General features: G+C 34.6%; 1 protein-coding gene across 20 annotated transcripts in view; it reads left to right on the plus strand.

Moving 5' to 3' along the window:
- EIF4G3 (eukaryotic translation initiation factor 4 gamma 3) overlaps positions 1–22,343 on the plus strand; it is a 287,482-nt gene that overhangs the window by 124,792 nt on the left and 140,347 nt on the right. For 13 of the 20 annotated variants that reach the window (XM_081306230.1, XM_081306245.1, XM_081306247.1 and 10 more), the window contains exons 4-5: positions 18,623–18,718; positions 20,170–20,283. In XM_081306230.1, coding sequence (XP_081162356.1) covers positions 18,623–18,718; positions 20,170–20,283 — 210 coding nt within the window. The remainder of the gene's footprint in view (positions 1–18,622; positions 18,719–20,169; positions 20,284–22,343) is intronic. The other 7 variants (XM_081306248.1, XM_081306238.1, XM_081306231.1 and 4 more) reach the window with 1 other exon arrangement.

The following is a 22,343-nucleotide window of genomic DNA, read 5'->3' on the forward strand; positions in this document are numbered from 1 at the left end:
TATTATAATGAATAAAGAATTGATGACTTTTTTTTTTAAAGCAGGTGACCTCATTTATGGTTTGAATATTCCCAGAATATAATACATAAGTAAGCATTTATTTATTTGGTGATTAGGTATAAAAAATACTCTCTCTTTCAGTGGCTAGGGAGGCTGAAACAGGAGGATTATGAGTTCAAAGCCGGCCTTAGCAGAAGCGAGGTGCTAAGCAATTCAGTGAGATCCTGTCTCTAAGTAAAATACAAAATAGGGCTGGGAATGTGGCTTAGTGGTTGAGTGCCCCTGACTTCAATCCCTGGTACAAAAGAAAAAAAAAAAGAAAGAAAAGAAAAATAAATATTGCCTCTGTAGGACTGATTTTATACATTTTAAGGTATTTGAAGAAAGAGAGAAATCATCTTTGTGTGTGTGCATACTCAGTTATTAGTATTTCAACTTAAAGAGTATGATGTGAAATCAGTTTACTTTTCAAAATTGTCTTATTCTAGAACTGTTTTTTTAATATTTATTTTTTCATTGTAGTTGGACACAATACCTTTATTTATTTATTTTTATGGGGTGCTGGGGATCACTTGCTAGGCGAGCGCTCTAGTGCTGAGCCACAACCCCAGCCCTAGAATTGTTTTAATGATAAATATTTTTTAGAGCTGGGTTGATAGAGTAGTATGCCAAATACAGTTGTTGAAGTGGGTAATGAATGATTTTAGAGTGTACCTCAATTTGTGTAGTCCTGCTCATTAAATATGTTTTTGAGGTTACTGGAAATAATTGAATGGCCTTACTGTGGAATAAAACACATATTATGACTTAAAGAGTTGTTGAGTTGCCTAAAACATTCATTTAAAAATTTGCAAAGGCCCCAATTAAGTAAGAGTACTATTTGTGGTAGATAGCATTTTAAATATAGCCCTTTTAATTTTCTAGTAGTACTGTCCCTCATGGTGAAAAGAGATTCCATTCAGAAATGAATAACCTCTCTACTGGAGCATTTTTGAAGAGACCTTGGGTAGTTTTCAGCATTTAAACTATGATAAAGTCCCCCAAAGATTTCCCTCCTATTATCTAACTAAAAAGACTTCACCATATAGTCTTTCCATTCTCTCTGTGGCAAGGAGCTCTTTGTTCCTATCCAAACTATAGACTCTGCAAAGGAATTCTTTGTTTGCTTTAGTATAAAGGATAAATACTTATGTATTTAGTATAATAATATAAATACTGATGTATAAAAACTTTAGTATAAAGTATAAATACTTAATGTATTTAGTATAACACATAAGTAAGCATTTACCTACAGAAAGAGAAGCTTCATTTAAAAAAAAAGAGAAACTGGGGTGTGAATCCCAGTTCTACCTTTTGATAATTGTGATATCGTGGGTAAGATATCATTTGTTAAATGGAAATAACAATATGTGCACCCAAGAGTGATGTGAAAATGAAACTAAAGAACAGATGCGAAGGCCCTGACAATGCTGTACGCTCAATAAATGTTTGTGGCATTGCCTTTGTTACAGTACCTTTTGTGTATTTATTTTATTTATTTTTAAGTTTGGAAGTGACTGGGGGTGTTTCAGTGGTAGAGCACTTGCGTAGCATGCCTGGCCCTGGGAGCGAGTACAAAGGTTGCAGTTAATTTTATGGAATAAGTTGTTTGTCTGGTATTTCATTATGTTTTATTATCTTGATTCTAGGACTTTTTCTGGCTCTAACAAGTTCATGATACTTTAATCAAACTGAAAACCAGGCCTGATTAGTAAGCATTAGTATCATTAAATGTATTGTTAAACGCTTTTATTAGCTTGATTCTCACTATTTTTATTCTGTGTGATTTATTTCTTCCATAATGTTGTTCCCACCCCTCGTTAAAAAAAAAAAAGCTTATATACTTCAGCGAAGCTGATATATAGAGATGTTTAGATATTCCACAACCATCACTCAGAAAGTCATGGAAATTATCTTGTTCTCATTTAGAAACACAGTGAAATTAACATTAATTATTCCAAAAATCATTCTGCAGCATGAACTCTCAGGCAAACAGTAGTGCACATGAAAAAATAAAAGTTCTGGCTGATAAGCATATATGTTATTTGCTTTTTTGAGAAGCAGTCTTCGTTTTGTTATGACGGACTTGTAAAAGAGTTTAAGTGCTAAATATAGGTCATTACTTCCTGGTTTATGTATACAGGTCTGAGATGTTACATATGGCCTTTTGTTCTTTTTTCTCTATCACGTTTTCATTTCTTTTTTACATTAGCATTGTAGCATGTGGGCAAAAGAAATTATGGGTAATATTTGATCCACTGGTGTTGCTTTTTGTTAGTAACTCTTGTAAATAGAATTTAAGATGAGGAAGTTTGTAAACAATACCTAAAATGATATCTTGATCTAAACAGCTGAAACATTTTTTACTAAATCAAATCAAATAACAATTCTTCTTCTTCAGGATTAGAATGGGCCAGGCACAGTGTCGTATACCTGCAATCCCAGCAGCTCTGGAGGCCAAGGCAGGAGGATTGTGAGTTCAGAGACAGCCTAAGCAATTTAGTGAGGCACAGAGCAAGACAGCAAGACCCTGTTTTTAAATAAAAAATGCCAAAAGGGGCTGGGAGTGTGGCTTAGTGGTTAAGTATTCCTGGTATAAAAAAAAATTAGAATGTCAGTGAGGATGTATTTGGCTAGATTGATTGTACTTTGTTTCAGCTGAGGGTTGATTGAGATTTATTCCAAATTATCCATAAGAAACATGTTTAGAATCAGATAGATTTTGATTTATAATGTAGGTATTTTTGATTTATTAGATAAGTCATGTCATTAGGCATGAGAAATTCTGCCAAAGATTAACTAGTAATAATACAAATGAGAATTTGTCTAAAGAAGAGGTGTTATTTTTCATCTTTCCTGCCTATAATTTTCTTGGATATTTATTTATGATAATTTATAACAATTTGGCTCTTAAGGGAAACATGTGTACTGCATTCATAATGTTATTGGGTATAGTAGAAAAGTTGGAAGTAACAAATAAGAAACCTCATAGATTCGTTGTGGTAAATAGGAGTCATGTGTTTTGATGTCTATTAAAACCTATTTTAAGCTGGGCACAGTGGTGTATGCATGTAATCCCAGTGGTTTAGGGTTCAAAGCCAGCCTCAGTCATCTATCAAGGCCCTAAGCAACTTAGTGAGTCCCTGTCTCTAAATAAAATACAAAAAAGGGCTGGGGATGTGGTTCAGTGTCCCTGAGTCCCTCCTACCCCAAAACAAAACAAAACAAAGAAAACCCCCAAAACCTATTTTAAGGTGTTAGAATGTTTCCTTCCTTTTTGTCAGGTTTTACTATTAAGACAACAAGTAACAAGGTGTTAGAAACCCAATCCTTCTACAGTTATTTGGGTGTCAAATAACTTGTAGAGTACATACTGTGTGGTAGGCACCAATGGGTTTATATGAAAAGGGCTGCCCCTCAAATTTTAAACAACATATTTATTTTCCTTATAAACTATCAACTGTGTACTTAAATCATTTATTTCTCTGAGAATTTTGAATATGCCTAAGTTGTTGTAATTCTGTATTCTAAGCTTAAGAACAAACTTGGGAATTAGGAAACTTGGTTCTGCCATTTGCTTATCGAATCTGTCTCTGCTAATATCCCATTAGTGAGTCTTCTGGGAAGCCCATTTTTTTTCTTAAACTTTCTCTCCTTTCCTCTATCTACTTACTCTATGGAAATTTCAATAACATTAGCTTCCTATAACTTCTTCCAAGTGGATATTCTTAGTTTTCTTTAACATTCTTTGTATCTTGAAACGCACGCTCACCATTTTCCTGGCCCTTCCTGGAGAGGAAGGAAGTGCATACATACACAGTTGTCCTTGTTGCCATCATCTTTAATTTTCCTGGAAAGATCTCCACATTCTTTGAGAATTTGAGGTCTGACTACCCGCCCCCCCCCTTTTTTATTCTTTTCTTTTTTTTTGGTATTGGGGATTGACCTCTTGATTTTATGCATGCTAAGAATATACTTTGCTACCATCAGTCCATGGCTCACAATTTCTGCATTTTACTCTTTTCCTCCATCTATCAGGTGGACTTCTAGCATTCATTGTTGTCTCATCTAGCCATTGCACGTGGGCTCCTGTATCATCCTCATTTCTCCCTCCTCTTCTTCTTTTTTTTAATTAAATTTTTTTAAAATACCTTTATTTTATTTATTTTTGATGTGGTGCTGAGAATCAAACCCAGGGCTTCTCATGCTGTGACAGAAGAGCCCTGATGAGCCACAACCCCAGCTCCTTTCCCTCTTCTTTACCTCTTCAGAGTAACAGCATGTGTAGCAACCCATAGAGGCAAAGTCTAGTTCTGTACTATTCAATGTGGTAGCCACAAGAGCCACCTGAGGCTTTTTTGTACTTGAAACAGGTAGTATAAATTGAGATATACTGCATGTATAAAATGTACCAGTTGTCAAAGCATTGGTACAAGAAAAAAAGAATATAAACATCTCTCAACTCTAGTTTTTTAGGGGCTGGTAGGAGGAATTGAACTCAGGGGCACTTGACCCCTGAACCACATCCCCAGTCCTTTGTTGTATTTCATTTAGAGACAGGGTCTCACTGAATTGCTTACTAGCAACTTGTTTTGCTGAGGCTGCCTTTGAACTCATGACCCTTTTGTCTAGCCTCCTGAGCCTCTGGGATTACAGGCATGCGCTACTGTGCCCGGCTCCCATGCACATCTTGACATATTATTCATACTCCTTATAACACTTTGTATGTTTTCTTAGTTGTTTGGTACATTGTAAATTCCTATTTACAGGAATCCTGTCCTTTTCAACGGTATCTATTTAGCATCTTATAAGTTAAAAAAAAAATGTAAAGCAATTTTGCTTTGAGTCCTTAGTAGTTGTATTAAAAGTCTAGAAGATTTATCTTGCTGTTCAGGGATGCTTTAGAATGAAAACCTAGGGGATATATTGGTCATGTCCAAATCCGACAAGCTATATGGACAGTGGAGTTATACTGGATCCACCTCCACCTGAACTGAAGAGGCTGTTTTCTCTAAAGTAGATGCATCATAATTGAGATGAGATATGCCAGCCCTAATTTGCCTCTTGTTTTTGCTTGCCTTTGTTTTTGTAATGTCAGGAACTTGGTGTATTGGTCAAGGTGGATAGAGATGGGGGTAGAATTATGTGATGCCTAATTAAGCTTTATCATGAATTGGTTGCTGTTACTCAGGGAAAGTTTTCAGGAAACTGCAACTTATTGGTGGGAATGGCCAAGTGTTGTGGTAAGACAGAAATTTCCACTGAGTTATGGGGAATAGGAAGTGAAGAGCCTGCTATGGGTAGGTGACTCAGCTATTCTGTGAACCTATCTCATGTGATTGAGTTTGTGTGTTCTGTTTATTCTTGGCAGAGTAAGTACATGGAGTCACATTACACAGCAGGCAAAATGTTTATTTAACCAGCACAGTGATGATCTAAATATAACTTGTGGGGTATTTTGTTTGTTTTTCTTACTATATTTAGGATCACAATGTAGAAAAATCAAAATGGAGACCCATCATTAAGTGCTTTCTCTTACAAATAACTTTTGCTATATTATCGGTCAGTACCATTTTGCTGCTTTTAATGTAAAGGTGAAATTTTGATATTTAACTATGAACTAGGGAAAAAAGATAGTCTTCTAATTATCCAGAAAATAATTCAGCACCATTTCATTTTAGTATGTATTTTAGACACATGGGCCATCATTGAAGTATTTATGTTCTGAAATTTTTATATAGGAACTCATATTTTTATGTGGTTATAGTAAATACTTTTAAAAATGGAAATATTAGTATTATAGTTTTTAAATTTTATGTTAAATTATGTAGTAGTAATATTTTGATTTTTGTTTACTCATATTGTACTAAAGGTCAGTGCCACCATGTACTGTAATTGAGTCTTCAGTGTATCAAAACATGGTCATTATTATGCTGTGTACTTATTTATATGCTTGACTCAGAAGGAAAGAGCAGTGGAATGCTGGGCACACAAAATAATCAATCTGTTCATTTATTTTTGGCATTTACATGTTCTCCCTCTTTTGTTTGATTACTTTTATTTTATTTTTAAATTTGTTTAATTACTTATACATGACAGCAGAATGCATTTCGTGTTTTCGCTCTTTGAGGTTCAGGATATACACTGTACGTACCAAGTCTCGGATTGTTTTCTGAAAGATAAAGGGAAACTAGATTTATTTCAAAGAAAGAAAAGCCAGCATTCTGTTTACAGTAATGCCTATTGAAGTGGGACTATTGAAAAATTGTAGTAGTTTATTGAGTTATATTATGTATAGTCCTAGATGTTATGTATAAAGTAAGTAGTATGTATTAGTTTATGGTTGATTAAAAGACCTTGCATTACAAGCTTGCACTGTATTAATTTGTTTTATTCCATCTTTCCTTAAAATGCTAATCAAATGAGAGGATTTTTCAGTATTACATTGTTAGAATATTTGATGAGATTTAAATTCCAGTAGTTTTTATAGTCATTAGGAATTTTGTGTTACCCTAGAATGTAATATTGACATGCATATCTTCTGATTCACTTTACCTAAGTGGGACCCAATTTAGCCATCATTTGAAAGGCATTCCAAAAATTGAGCCACTAATATGGGTCCTGTATCTGCCTTTTTGTAGTAGACAGATAGCAGATTTGTATTTTTGTATTAAGATTACGTTTCCGAAGAAAAATAAGAAAATGGTTTCAAATGAACTCTGCTAATCCACAGGGGTAAGTTGTGATTTGGGGAAACAGGAAGTAGTTCCCCAATTCCTGTCTTGTTGTAGTTGCAACAGCAGACATCTCATTGAACCTTCTGATTGTCAATCAAACACAGTGTTTTCCCTCGGTGACAGAATAATTACTTCCTGTTTTCTTAAATTATTCGTAGTTTTTCTTGATGATTATGTAGTTTTTAAAAGCAATATCTCTTAATTTGTGAGATGGGAAAATATGAATTATTTTTAGGTCCTTTTGACTTATTTTTCCCTTAAATGTTCTATGCAGACTACTAAGTGTTGATTATAATCTGTACTGAGTGGTTTTTGTGTAGCTGCTTGCCAGTTTTGAGATCCATGTGTTATATTGTTGCTTATCAAGTTGTCAGGGGTTAGCTAGCTCTTTTTTTATCATGTACTGCTTAAAATTCAAGAAGGTACAAGCAAGTATACACATGTATATATGTAAAAGTATTTATTAATCCAACATCCAGTTAAATGGATAAGTGCAGTTGGAACAAACTTGTTTGTTTTACTTTTGTGATAATGCTATTTTAATTTTAGACATATTTTTAATTGTAAAATACATACAACATAAAATTTACCAAAATAAGCTTATGTTGTTTTTCTTTTGGTACTATGGATCAAAGGGCATTTCACATGCTGAACAAGCACTCCACCTCCAAGCCACACCCCAGCCCTTTGAACATTTTTTAGTGTATAGTTCAATATTAAGTAAATGGAATCAAGCAGTATTTGTTTTTCTGTAACTGGCTTATTTCACTCAGCATAATGTCCTCAATATTCATCCATATGGTGTAGTGTGCTGTCAGAATTTCATTTCTTTTAAGGCCAAATATTTTTTGTGTGTAGACATAATTTGTGTGTCAGTAGACCTTTAGGTTGCTTCTGCCTTTTGACTTTGATGAATGATGCTGATCATTTCTCCCCATATCCTTCCTTTTTGTTTATTTGAGTTTTTGTAGTGTCATATTTTGATTCTCTTTTCATTTCCTTTTATGTATATTTTATAGATATTTTATTTGTGATTATCATGGGAATTATGTATAAAATACCAGTGTTAAAAGAGTATAAAGTGATAACTTAAATTGCTTGCCAAAGTCTTCTCCTTTATACTTTGGTCCCCTTTTCTTTATGCTGTTGGTATTACAAACTACACCTTTGTGTGTGTGTGTGTGTGTGTGTGTGTGTGTGTGTGTATCCATTAACATTAGATTATCATAGATACATAATTATATTTATTGTGTATCCATTAACATTGATATGTGTGTGTGGGTTTTTTGTTTGTTTGTTTTGTTTTTGTTCCAGGGATTGAACTCAGGGGCTCTTAACCACTGAGCTACATCCCCATCTCTTTTTATTTTTTTTATTTTGAGACAGTCTTGCTAAGTTGCTGAGGCTGGTCTCACACTTGGGATCCTGATGCATCAACCTTCAGAGTCTCTGGGGTTATGGGGGATGTGACTGCTCCTAGTAGATATATACTTCTTAATGCTTTTATCTTTTTTTTTCATTTGTTCTAATCAGTTATACATGACCACAATGCTCGTCTATTCATTGTATACAAATGGAGCACAAATTTTCACTTCTCTGGTTGTATACAAAGTAGGGTCACACCGTTTGTGCAGTGAAACACGTACCTAGGTACTTTTATCTTTTAAATCTGTCTGCTGATAATCTTATTGATGATTTCTTGTATACCTCCACCTACCTTGCTCCTTAGAAGATTCTTTATCTGTCTTTCAGTCTCTGTTTTGCATTCCAAGTAATTGAACTTCTTGCTTTTGTTACCCATCTTTACTCAGATTTGGGAAGTGTTAAGCCACTGTTTTTTGAATTATATTTCTGATCCCTTTTCTCTTTCTTCTTTTGTAATGTGAGTATTGGTTCACTTGATGGTATACCATAAGTCCCAGAGGCTCTGTTCACTTCACTTTATTTTCTATTTTCTTCTTTGACTTGATTGTTTTTAGTAATCTTGTTTTAAAGGGTGGTGATATTTTCTTTTGTTTACTTGATCCAGCATTTGAACCTCTCTAATAATTTTTCCCAATTTATTTACTATATTTCTCAATTTTAGAATTTTTCTTTCTTTCTTTCTTTTCTTTTTTTTTTCTTTCTTTTTTTTTTTAGAGACATGGTCTCCCTGAGTTGCTTAGGGCCACACCATTGCTGAGGATGGCTTTGAATTTGTGATGCCCGCCCCCCCCCCCCCAGCTTCTGGGATTACAGGTGTGTGCCACCATGCCATTACTAGAATTTTTCTTTTTTTATAGCTCTTTTCTGATAGTGAGATAGGGATTTAGGATAAGGAGAGAGAAATGGGGAATCTTAAGGGAAACACCCTTCAAGCCATTCATTGATATAAAGAAAACATTGTGGTAGACCTTGTCCCCACACCCTTGTATATTGAGGGAAATATACCACCTCAGGAAAATTGGCATAAAATGGTGCAGCTCCAGCCTGGATCCACCTCCAGTCCAGCCCCTGACATCATTGGACCCCCAGTCCAAGTCAAGACTGCTTCTCAATCTCAAGACAGCCTACATTCTCTCTTGAATGTATATCTATCTTCTTAAATAAACCTCTGTCTGGCTCATGCTGAAATTCTTTTCCATCACGTTTGCCAAGAACCCCGTGGGCCCTGAGTTGAGTTCCCTCTCCTCTGGGAACTTTTGAACCCTTTTCCAGAGACATCTCTTCTCCTGTGACAGTAGTCTCATTTTGTTTATATTTTTTCCTGATTTCATTTAGTTTTCTGTTCGTATTTTCTTTTCTTTTCTTTTTTTTTTGGTACTGGGATTTGAACCCAGGGCCTCGTGCATGCAAGGCAAGCACTCTACCAACTGAGCTATAGCCCCAGCCCTGATGTATCTTTTATTTATTTATTATTTCTTTTTTTTTTTTTTTTTTTTTAAAGAGAGAGTAAGAGAGGGGGGAGAGAGAGAGAGAGAATTTTTAACATTTATTTTTCAGTTCTCGGCGGACACAACATCCTTGTTGGTATGTGGTGCTGAGGATCGAACCTGGGCCGCACGCATGCCAGGCGAGCGCACTACCGCTTGAGCCACATCCCCAGCCCTATTTATTATTTCTTTATTTACCTTTATTTTCGAAGTCTTTGTCAAATAATTCAAGTCTGTTTCCCTAGGGGTTCTGGAGATTTTGTTCCTTTGGATGGGCCATGTTGCCCTCTTAATTTTTAGGCCTTATGGCCTTTTATTAGAAATTACATACCTGAAGAAAGAGCCACCTCTTTCAGTCTTTATGATCTGTCTCTGTGCTGGGGCAGATTGGCAGTCATCAACCTGGAGTTAAGGTCGTAAATGTTTTCTTTGTGTATGTCTTCATGCCTATGAGTATAATTCCCCCAACCTCCCTTGGTATATGTGGGTGCTTTTAAATGTAATGCTTACCCTTTGAGTGTTATTTTAGGCAGCAACCTAGGTTCGTGCCCATTTCTTCTACCCTTCCTGTTGCCTTCCAGTGTCTTGGAGCCAGTTTACCTTTCAGTTAACCTCCCCTGCTAATATCAAAACTATGCCTCTGTTCCCATCAGCACTCCAAATCAGTCCTGTGGGCAGCCCCTAGACAGGCCTGAATGTTGCAAATAGGTTCTACTTCTTTCCTTCTGTCATAAGGGAAGAGCTGGGAATTGAGTAGATTCCTCCTGACTTGTCTTTATAATTTAGTTATGTAGAGCCCAGATAAATTGTAAATTTTATGAAGTTACAGTGTAGATGGAAAATTATTACTGGGATCATAATAAAATGATGTGCTACACCTGTGGAAATTTTGGAGAGTGAAAACAAACTGTCCTGCAGTCATCAGGCATGAGAAAGTCTCTCTCTTTCTAACAAAAATTTAAGTATAGGTATACAGAGTGAACTTTTCCTATTTTAATAGCCAGAGGCAAAGGAGGAACACTTTCAGTTCTAGTATAATTAGAAGCCAGTGTTTCAGCTGTATGCTTTGTAGGGTCCCTCCATATATTTTTTTTTAAGTTGTAGTCAGACACAATACCCTTATTTATTTATTTTTATGTGGTGCTGAGGATCAAACCCAGTGCCTCACATTTGTTAAGCGAGTCCTCTGCCACTGAGCCACAACCCCAGCCTCCCTCCATACTTTTAAAAATGATAGAGTGCATGCCTACTGTGTTTATGTCCTGGGTTCAGTTCCCCTAACAGTGCAAAACCAAACCAAACCCCAAAACTCTTCGGAGTTTTCAGTATTTTTAGTGTGTTATATCTGTTAATATTTACTACAGAAGTTAAAATTGAAGAAATTTTGCACACTTATTTTATTTAAAATAAAAATTAAACAACATTCTCATGGAAATAATCTATCCAAATCAAATAAAATGATAGGAGGAGTGGCATTGCTTACAATATTGTAGATCTTTTTAATATCTGCCTTAACAAAAATTATTTGGAATCTCAGATATATTCTGCCTGATACACAGTATATTCTATCTGTTGAAGCACTTGAATGGATTATTATCTATGATTTTTGTGACATTATATATTGGTCATTTGGAAATATCACTTCCCTAAATTAAGCATATCTTCCCTACTAAAAACTTTTATGTTATACAATATAAAATAACCATTTTTATAGTATGCAATATAAAAATAATTACATTATCATTTTAAAAGTCTTTATAAGGAAGTATGGTCAAGCTCGTGGTGGCAGACACACATTTCCAAAAGTTAATTTTCACTTGAAAATTTGAATTTTAACATTGGTAATTACTTTCAGTTTTTCTTGAAATAGCAGGTTGCTTTGTTCATTTATAAGAAAATATCTGCCACATACCAAAGTCTACATAAACAATAGTTTGTTAGGAAAAGGTAAAGTTTGTTGTTTTGAAAAAGCATTTAGTTTGCCTTGTAACTCAAATGTTTGTATAAGCGCTTTTACTTGGTGAAACCCTCTTACCTCTGTGCTGTAGAATTGTTTCATGTCTTCTCATTTTTTCACTCAGCATATCGAACAGTTGTTTGCATGGCATTTGATTCTATTTATATACCATTTTTAAATGAGCAAATTATAGAGTCAGAAAATCAGTTGATTGTCTGTGGGTATGGTGTCACCTTTAATAGGGCAGAGTAGTATCATGGATCCTGTGAAGGAACTTCTCTGTATTTGTAATAGTGATTACAAGAATCTGTGCATTTGCTAAAATTGCATAGGACTAAATGTACTCACAGATATTGATGACTAGAAAAACCTAAGTTAATAGATTGTATCAATGTGATTTTTCTGGCTGTCATCATATACTATACTTATGTAAAATTGCTGTTAGTGCAAGTAGATAAAGAGTGTATGGATACTCCCAAAGTCCATATGTATAATTATCAAAATAAAAACTAGTAAGTTACTGTCGTGACATTCTTAAATACTGCGTTTTTTTTTTCCTTACTCTTGTAAAAAAATAAGAATGTAAGGTGATAGTGTTGGTGGTAAAGAATACAAAGACTACCTTTGCCTTGATTTTTACTAAGGTACCAGCACCTTATTTCCCTGTCATTTGTGCAAATGTCATCACAGGCAGATAACATCTTAGTATTAATATTATAAAGTATTCTAACTCTCAAATCCTCTGATAGGTTGACATACATGCCCAGGGCTGTGATGCATGCTTTGAAAATGAGTGGCTTAAATTTCAGTCTTATTTAGTTGGGGAAAACAAGACTCATGCTTATAGTTTCATAAAAAGTTCCCTGATAGGTATGTGATTCTCTCTACAGTATTTCATGTTATACTCCTGTTTGTTAGATATTACTGCACTTCTCTAAATGTAGAGTTGCAGAAGTTTGTAGTGATAAATTATAGGCATCAGAAGAGTAAAACTTTTATTAGTAGCATATATGGCCATATGTGACTATTTAAACTCGAAATGATTAAAGTATATATAAATAAAATTTGTATGGTTATCAAATGTAATCAGTTTGTTTTGTAACATGAAGAAGTTCTTGATCTCTTGTGAACTGTATACAGTTAACACTACTCTACCCTCAAAATGGTTGATTATACCATTTTGAGAGGCTCAGTGGTAGAGCACTCACAATGCCCTGGGTTCGATCCTCAGCACCACATAAAAGTAAATAAATTAAAAATAGAGGCATTGTGTCCAACTGCAAATAAAAAATAAATATTTTTTTAAAAAGGTTGATTATAAATTGTGTTTTCTACCAAAACAAAAATTTTTATTTGAGTAAAATTCATTAAATAAAATTAAATTCATTTTGTCAGTTGCATTGGTCATATTTCAAGTGACTGTGATTTATAGCTACCATTTTAGAGAGTGTACATATAGAACATTTATAATCATTTTAGAAATTATTTTCTGTGTTGATTGGGTAGAAGATAGTTGTGAAGAGACTGAAGGTACCTGCAAACATGTAACAGCATAGTCAAAGAGTTGGTCTAGACTTCAGTATAGTGTGATTGTTTCTCTGATAACATTTATGTGTCCGATATTTGTTACTAATAAGAATGAATTAGCATATATGTGTGCATTTATATACATATGCATAATTGTAAGGAAAATTTAAAAAAATTTAGTTGTAGATGGACACAGTATCTTTATTTATTTTTATGTGGTATCGAGGATTGAACCATAGGCAAGTGCTCTACCATTGAGCTATCTATAGTCCTAGCCTTATAAAGAATTTTTAAGCAAGTTAAGGATTTTTAATTTAATTTAATTTTGTCGTAATTCTTTATTCTTTTTTATTTAAAAATTATTCCAGGCTCTAGGGTGATAGAAACAGATTTAAATGTAGTACCCTGTGCATTTTCAAATTTTACATTCCAACTTTATAATCAATCTGGATTTTTAAAAATAATGAGTCATGTTTCCCTAAATGGTGATCTAGTTTTCCCGACATATTTTATTACTTTTCTTATGTTCTGTTGATTGATTTGAAATGCCTGTAATATATTCTCTGTAATATGTGGGTTTATTTTAACATTTTGACTCAGATTCATTCCATACCATTAAATTATTATTAGTTAATGGTATAATCTTTTTATAGATTCTATAATTCTATAAACGAATTATAGAATCGAAAATTAATATTTTTTTGTAGTTGTAGATGGACACAATGCCTTTATTTTATTTGTTTTATGTGGTGCTGATGAGGATTGAACCCAGTGCCTCACATGTGCTGGGAAAGCGCTCTGCTACAGAGCCACAACCCCAGTCCCAAATTATTATTATTATTATCATATTTATTTATTTATCTATTTATTTATTTTTAGTTGTAGGCAAACACAATATCTTTACTTCATTTTATGAGGTGCTGAGGATTGAACCCACTGTACTAGGCAAGCACTCTACCACTGAGCCATAACCCCAGCCCCAAATTATTATTTTTTAAAATACTGTTATTTGAAGGTGAATACAATACCTTTATTTTATTTATTTGTATGTGGTGCTGAGGATTGAACCTAGTGTCTCACGTATGCTAGGAAAGCACCCTATGAGCTATAACTGTACCCAGCCCACCATTAAATTATTTCTTTTTCAGTGACTGCAAGGACTGCCTTCTCTTGCTGGACAAATGCTTCTTATACCTATATTCATCTCTTTATTGATAATTAAAATTCTCAGAAAATAAAACATTCATATCTTAGACCTCACTTATGCTCAAAACCCACAGTATGGTGTTTTCTTTGTGTTAGATTTCAGTAAATACTACATTATGATTTATGAGTTGACTTTCTTGATGTACCTATTTTCTTTAAAAGAAAACAAGGGTTCTTTTGTACATAAGGATTATAGATTATACAATTTTCTCCTGTCACTTAATGTAATAATGTAACACACATCTTCTCATGCTAGTATATGTACATTTACCTCATTCTTTTAAGATTATGCTGTATTCTCTCATTAGTTAGGCATAGCCTAATTTCACCTGTCCTATATATGGCAATTAGAATGTTTCTACATTTTTTAGAGCGCACATTATGAAGTTTCCATAGAGTGAGTTCCTAGAAAACGAATTATAGAATCGAAAATTGAGTAACTGTTACCTAATGGTTCTTTGAAAACCTGGCAGCCCATCTGGGTATATTCAGAAATATGCCCACTATGGCAGTGTTTACTTAAAGAATTTATTCTTTATGGCACTGTTTATTTAAAGAAAGAATCTTAAGGGCTGGGAATGTGGCTCAGTGGTAGAGTGCTTGCATAGCACATGTGAGACCCTGGGTTCAATCCTCAGCACCACATAAAAATAAATAAATAAATGCATAGTGTCCATCTACAACTAAAATGTATTTTTAAAAAAAATTGTCTTAAAAGGAGGAGTAGGAGAAAAAATATATAAGTGGAAGAAACGATTTATAGTAGAGGGGATGGAGAGAGAGAAGGGGAGGGGAGGGGAGGGGAGGGGAGGGGGGACAGTGGAGAATGGGATAGATAGCAGAATACATCAGTCACTAGAAAGGCAATTTGTAAATCAATGGAAATGTAACTGATGTGACACAGCAATCTGTATACGGGGTAAAAATGGGAGTTCATAACCCACTTGAATCAATCTGTGAAATATGGTATATTAAGAACTATGTAATGGTTTGAACAACCAACAATAAAATAATTAAAAAAAAATTGTCTTAAAGCAGGCTGGATACAGTGGTACACACCTGTAATTCCAACAGCTTTTAAAGTCAGGCAGGAAGAACACAAGTTCAAGGCCAGCCTTGGCAATTGAGTGAGACCCTCAGCGAGAATCTGTCTTAAAATAAAAAAAGGGGCTGGGGGTGTACCTCAGGGGTGAGTGCCTTTCTAGTATGTGTGAGGCCCTGGGTTCTACCCCCAACACTATAAAACAAACAAATAAAAGATCCTTAATATTAAGGGAAATGATGTTTCATCTTTGAAAAGTTCCTGAGTCATAGTAAGCTATGTTTTCTGTTGCAATGGTTTTTGTACGGTTTAGTCCATTGTCAAATGTTTATTTTTTTTTAACATATCTATGAACTAATTAATATGTGGAATTGTTAGCTTATTTTGTCTTGCAATGGAATTCACCCTCAAATTTCTGTTTTTGGTTAACTTGCCCAAAGGAATGTTTTTAAAATAGTTGTTATGAACTTAAAGGTCATTAAGTTCTTACCTTACAAAAAGAGTGTTTCATAAGGACTGTTGTGATTTGCTTTTCTTCACTGGTATTTTGTTGACAATTTGTTAGTTTATATACTGGCTAGTTCTGTTTTTACTGTTGTATCTCCTCCCCGTACTGGTGCTATACACACTGAGCTGTATCCCAGCCCTTTCTGTTTTTTTTTTTTTTTTTTAAGTAGTAGAGGGATACTACTACTTATTTATTTATGTGGTGCTGAAGATTGAACCCATTCCCTCTACCACTGAGCCCTAACCCCAGGCCCTTTCTGTTTTTTATTTTGATACAGGGTCTTACTAAGTTGCCCAGGCTGTCCTCAAACTTGCAGTCCTCCTCCTTCCCTCAGCCACCTGCTTTGTTGGGATTATAGGCATGCATCACTGTGCTCAGCTTTTGCATTATTTTTCAACAAGGCATACTAATAAATTAAGGAAAGTATTATAGAATAAGTTTACCAGTGAACTTGATTAATCATGCCATTAAATACAAAGGATAGATAAAAGATAACAGAGGCATCTTTTACCAAGTGCACTGCTTGCAGCAACAATAGATACAAATCATACACATTCCTAAGAAATTTCTAAAGGCAGCCATAAATAATGGACAAGTGGTCAGAGAGAGAACTGAGTAAGCGGTAGGTAAAATTTGTTAAGTACCCCATATTGTTAATGTTGCTTGTATGTATGGCTCCATTAGACATGATTCTTTGCATTTAGATACAATTGTATGCAGTGTCTAAGCTAGTTCTTGGCATAAATGCAGTGTAAATATAAGATAAAATGTATTTGGGGTTTTAGGATTTTTTTTTTTACATTGTTTTAGAATAGAATGCCCAAGCTACAGTAAAATGCAATTCTTTGCTTTATTAGTAATCATTTGGGAGCAGTGATATAGTCTATAGAAGGTGCATTGGGAGCAATCTTGATAGGACACCACTCTGTGGTTAGGGGTGAGTGTTATTACAGAAAAAAAGAAGTTTGTATCTGAATGCTAATCCATGTACTTCTTTTTCCTTTGATTATCTGTTGCAGTTTTTGTTTCCAGTGTTGATAATATTACTCAAATTTTAATGAGGTCAAATATCATTATGCATGCTTTTAGCATGTTCTATGAAAAACAATGGGTTACTTTTCTTTGGTCTCTGTAAGAGCTCACTTTACTTTTGAAGTATAGAAAGAAATAATATTTTTACTGTTTTCACAAGTTGTATATTTTAGTGTTATAATATTTTGACAACTAAAAGCTTATACTTCACATAGCAATTGAATCTTAAGAAGGTATCTAGATATCCTAAAATCAAGGAGATTCATCACAAAGAAATTAGTTTCTGGATATTTGATGATTTTCTTCAATTTAATGAAGAATAAAATTAACATTTTAAAGTTATATCCAAATGCTTTTGTAGAATTTGAAGAAGTACTGTTCTGATCTAAATCTGGCCAGAATTGATTTTAAAAAATCTTTCATATACCACATTTTCTCCTAAGGTGAATAGTCAAGATTTTCAGCATTTGACCATGATATGTAGTAAAAGCAATCTTGGTGAAAAACAAACCTGAATAATTTTGGGGGGGTTTATGTTTGATCCAGTTATCAAGTATTTAATAGATATCCTCTGTGTCTGTTATGAAACTTTCAGTTTTGTTTTCATTATTTGAAAGACATGATGAATCTTTTCAAACATTTACTTTAAAATTGGTGAGCCTAGTTGAACTTCTGTTAAATGGTAAACAGGGGCCAGAAGTTATAGATAATTCATTTAATCATTGAAGCAAAGTTGCTACTTTCCAGATGTGTCCTTTATATAGTTATATAGTGTAAGACACTTACATTTTCTAGTCTTTGATTTCCTCATTTATAGAACTGGTAATTGTGGCAAGTAAATATAACTGCATAATGATTTATCTCATTAATCTCATTTAATCTTAGCAACTGCTTTGTGAGGTTAGGTGGTATTCCGTTTTACATTCATAGGGAAAAAACAATTCATGCCCAAACCAATCACAGCATTAAGTAGCTGTAATTACAATCTGAATTGAATTGGTTCTAAGTTTCCTGAGCTTCTTCGCATTTCACTTTAAACATGTTGTAAATCTTTTCTTTTCTAAATTCATTCTCACAGTTTTTAGCCTTTATGTCTTATTTTCAAAAAAACCTATGGAAGTTTATATGGGTATGATCACTTAATTTAGGCTCTTATAAAGTTCTTACCCTTTGGTTTTTATGGGATCATGTAGAAGGATTAAGGTGTAGGCTTTGGCAAGAGACCAGTTAACTGTGTGCGCTACTAGTTGTGGTTATGAGACGTCTTCCATAGGGCTGCCTTTGGGTAATTTGGAAAGCACATCACAATGGTAATGAGTTAACCACAATTGAGTTGGGTTCTGTTTGTGACTTGGACTTTCCATTTCAGAAATTGATGCATTTACAGTGGGTTTTCTTTCCACTCAGAGTTTCAAATAATTGTGCCTCATCTTTGGGTTGCTGTTGAATCCTTATTATGGAGATTTACAGTAATTTGTAAAAAAAAAAAAAAATGCTGTGCTGATCCTTAGTTGCTGCATATTGTAATAAGTTAAAATTTAAAAAATAGAATTGTAAACCACATTAATAACCATTTTCATTAACTTTTTTTACAATCTTGAATTTGAGATGCCATGCCATATTTTTTCAAAATATGATATTGTTCTTGCCATTCTTTGACAGACCCCTTATCCCTCTGGACAGAATGCAGGTCCAACCACGTTGGTATACCCTCAAGCCCCTCAGACAATGAATTCACAACCTCAAACCCGTTCTCCGGTAAGTAAACAAAAGCTTGTTCCAAATATTTTCCACCTTAGTTTGTGTGTGTAGTAGCCTGGGTTCATTTGGCAAGTATTTTTACTGGATTTTGGACATTTGTTTCATAGTTGATTTATTATTATTATTATTATTATTAGTGTTATTGGTTAGCATTGCATTTTCAGACCTTAGGAATAATTTGAATTTATTATGAAAAAAAAGAGGTGGAGCTTTTAGATCATTTTTGCTTGTCTGTGATGATTCTTTAAAGTCTGGTTGCATTCAGGTGTACTTCATTTCAGCTGTTAATGTGAGTGTTGTACTGTTCAAAATCCAGAAGAGTAAAGCATAATGAATTTTTTAAAGTAAACTGAATTTTGCTAAGTAGTCTTAAATTCTGGTGGTTCGGGAAATAAGACTTCTGACTCATTGTCACTGGATCAGTTCTAATCATTTTACAGTGTGGACATGTGCATGACATACACCAGGGGTGTATTCATTTCTTCAAATGGTAAATAAATTGTCATACAAATGCAAATGCTATCATCCTCTTTGTTTATACTTCACCTGGATTGCAACAAGTGCTGCAAACATTGAGAATTTACTCAAGGTTCATCCTTCTGTCTCACGAAAGTATACAGTGGCTTCAGCTGTCCATCCCTTAGAACATCGTTTCCTGCCTGCATGATGAGCTTTGGCTAGAAGGTGTTTCTGTAACAGCTTTCATTGTATCTCACATCCCTCTTTGTACCTCAGCTCTGTGTATTCTTCTGAATACAGAAAATCTTCTTTTTGTTCCCCACCACTGCTATTTTGCCTGGAATACAGGAATACTTCATTGCATTAGCTCCTATTCATTTGGTTTTATGCATGAATCCAAATTGTTGAAATGTACCAAAGACTTGGTCAAAGAATTAGGACAGCATAGACTGCACCAAAATGTAATCTCTTTCTTACCCTCTTCCTGTCTTTTCCCTGTGGCCCTCTTTTCCAATACCTGGTCTTAGATCCTGGTTCTCCCCACTGGGTGGAAGAACCATTCCAAGGAGGAGGGACTTTTGTCCTAGTTGCCTGTTTGCTTGTGTGTGTCTCTCTCTTTCTCTCTCTTTCTGTCTCTTTTTCTTTCTTTCTTTTCTTTTTTTCTTTCTTCTTCTTTTTTTTTTTTTTTTTTTGCTGAAATGGTCAACACAATGTCTGGTGCAAGTTTTGTTCTGAGAGTGGTTTGGGGATGTGGACACTTGACTACTTGGAGCGGGCCTGAGGTCTCATCAAATCAATTTAGATAGGCCCTGGTTTTAATCATTAAGCATGGAACATTATGGTAAGCTCTGATTGCAAAGAGTTCTGTGGACCTCTTACCCTTCCCCCTTTTTCTAATTATTGGAAAATAAAAGAATTAAATTTACATGGTTAGAATTGGCGCAAAACCTGACTGAAGAGCTGCATCTCTAAACCAGTTTTTTTGACAGCCCAGCAGAACAGTGCCAATACATTGCACAGACAACTGGAAGAGGAGGAAGGTTTTGGAACAGACTCCCGTTTACAGGTCCTTGGCTGGAAGAGGCTGGATAAAATACTGCATTGTAAGCAATATAACAAACTGTACTTCTTGCAGGCAGTGGTGCCTCTGGCACTCATAATTTTTGACCACATCCACTTATTGGCTGATGAACACAAATGCATTGATTGCTTCCTCTCTGAAAGTCTAACCTAGCGTGGCAGTTTTTGCCAGGCATAGTGGGGAAAAGAATAACAAATTGGGTGGGTCTTCTCTATTGGGAATTAGTTAGGAATAATTTGGGGTTTAGGTTTTTCTTTATTTTGAACTTGAAGTGGGATATTCTTTTCAGATAAATTTGAATTTAAAAGATAAATTTCAAGGCTTCTTTAACCCCCCCTTTCCATTTGATAAATGAATATCAAGGGGGAAATTACCTATAGTTGTCAGCCATTTTTCTGTGGTCATAAACTCTTCAGAGACTATCCTTTATGCAGTTTTTTGCCATCTGCTCTGCTAGTGACCATTACCACCCCCATTACTAAAAACCACACATATAACATTCCATTACATGCCCCAAAACAAGTGCAAGACTAGCAAAACCTGAACTATTCTTGCTTATTGTTTTGGGTTTGATATTCTTTATTTTGTTTATGTTGGTGCTGGGAGGGTGAAGTTGGGGTATGAAATTTGGCAGTACTGCATTTTCTGTTTACATCCCAAGTTGCCATAGTCTAGTCTCATTCATCCCACAGCTGTCCTAACTGGGAAGGAGAGGAGAGGTAAGGTGTTGCACTAAGGAAGGGCACTTCCCATGGCTTTGTAGAGCAGCTGAGGCTTACTCCATTCTATTTCTGCATTAATAGGCCATTGGCAATTACACAGTTTAGGCTTTTCTGTTCTTCACTGGGCAGCTGACTCTGCAATCAGGTGGCTTCTAATGCCCTCACTTTTCTGTCAGATTATCTTTGTGCCTTTATTTCTATTTGAAACTTAGTATCTTAGTTAAGTTCATAATGTGGGACGTCTTGTTAAAAAAATACTAATAAGCTACCTATCTATTTCATTTTCTTATTGTTTTGGAACTCTTAAAGCAGTTTTTTTTTTTTTAATAGTCTGTTAAAAATAGTGAAGCTATTGATATCTTGAAATTGGGAAAGAGAGAACAGTTTGGCTTTTGTAATAACCTGTAACCATTGGTTATTTTTATATTTTGTGGTGCCAAACACTAAAGTTACATCAATGTCACATTGGGTAAACCAAGTATGCATAGAAGGGTGAGTGCGTGAGTGGATGGGTGGGTGGCATTAACATCGATTCCAAGTTCACATAAGGCTGCTTTCCTTTATATCTACAATTCTCACCATCTTAAAGACCCCTCTTAAAAAAAGAAAAAAGAAAAAAAAGAAATTTTCTCTTTTTAATTAGAGCCAGCAGCGACTACAGTTTGTTCTGTTGCTTACAGTTACCCTCAGCATTAAGACTATTGTCATTCCAAATGAAAAATTCAATAGCCAATGGTGACTAGTGCAAAATAGACTAGGGTACTATCTCAGGGTACTTTCCCACTACCTTAAGTTGTGGTTTTCTTTTCTTTCTTTTTTTTTAATATATGTATAATTTTATAAGGTAGTCCTCTTTGTTCATGGAAAGTTCTCTACTGAATGGAGCATTCCAAATATGTAAAGTTTCAACTATTATATTAGAGCTTTGGAAACAGGGCCTTTCTGTGGAACAGTGATAAGACAGGTACTGCTGTACTCAGGTTACTCTTTTACATGGCCCTTCTCTCCCATTTTCTTGAAAATTCTCCTGTGAAGAAACATCTTACTTCCACCCCCTACTTTCATATCACATGGGTGGTATTGCTTATTCTTGAAACTTAATGTCCATAACAGAGATATGATCTATTTTGTTCTCGTAATTGGAAAATTAAAAGACATCAATTTCTTTGAAGAGGATATTTTCCCCAATAACCGTAACTGCTGCTGTGACCACTATTCTGAAAAACTGATTATAGTGTTTAGCCAATTATTATGGCCCACCTAACACACCCCTACACTATAAATCATTAGGGAGTCTTTCATTACTTAAAACAATAGTTGATATTTTTGTTTTTAAGGTGAATTCTTGACAGAATTGTCT

This window comes from Spermophilus citellus (genome assembly GCF_964194105.1).
Source record: "Spermophilus citellus genome assembly, chromosome: 9".
NCBI lineage: Eukaryota > Metazoa > Chordata > Mammalia > Rodentia > Sciuridae > Spermophilus > Spermophilus citellus.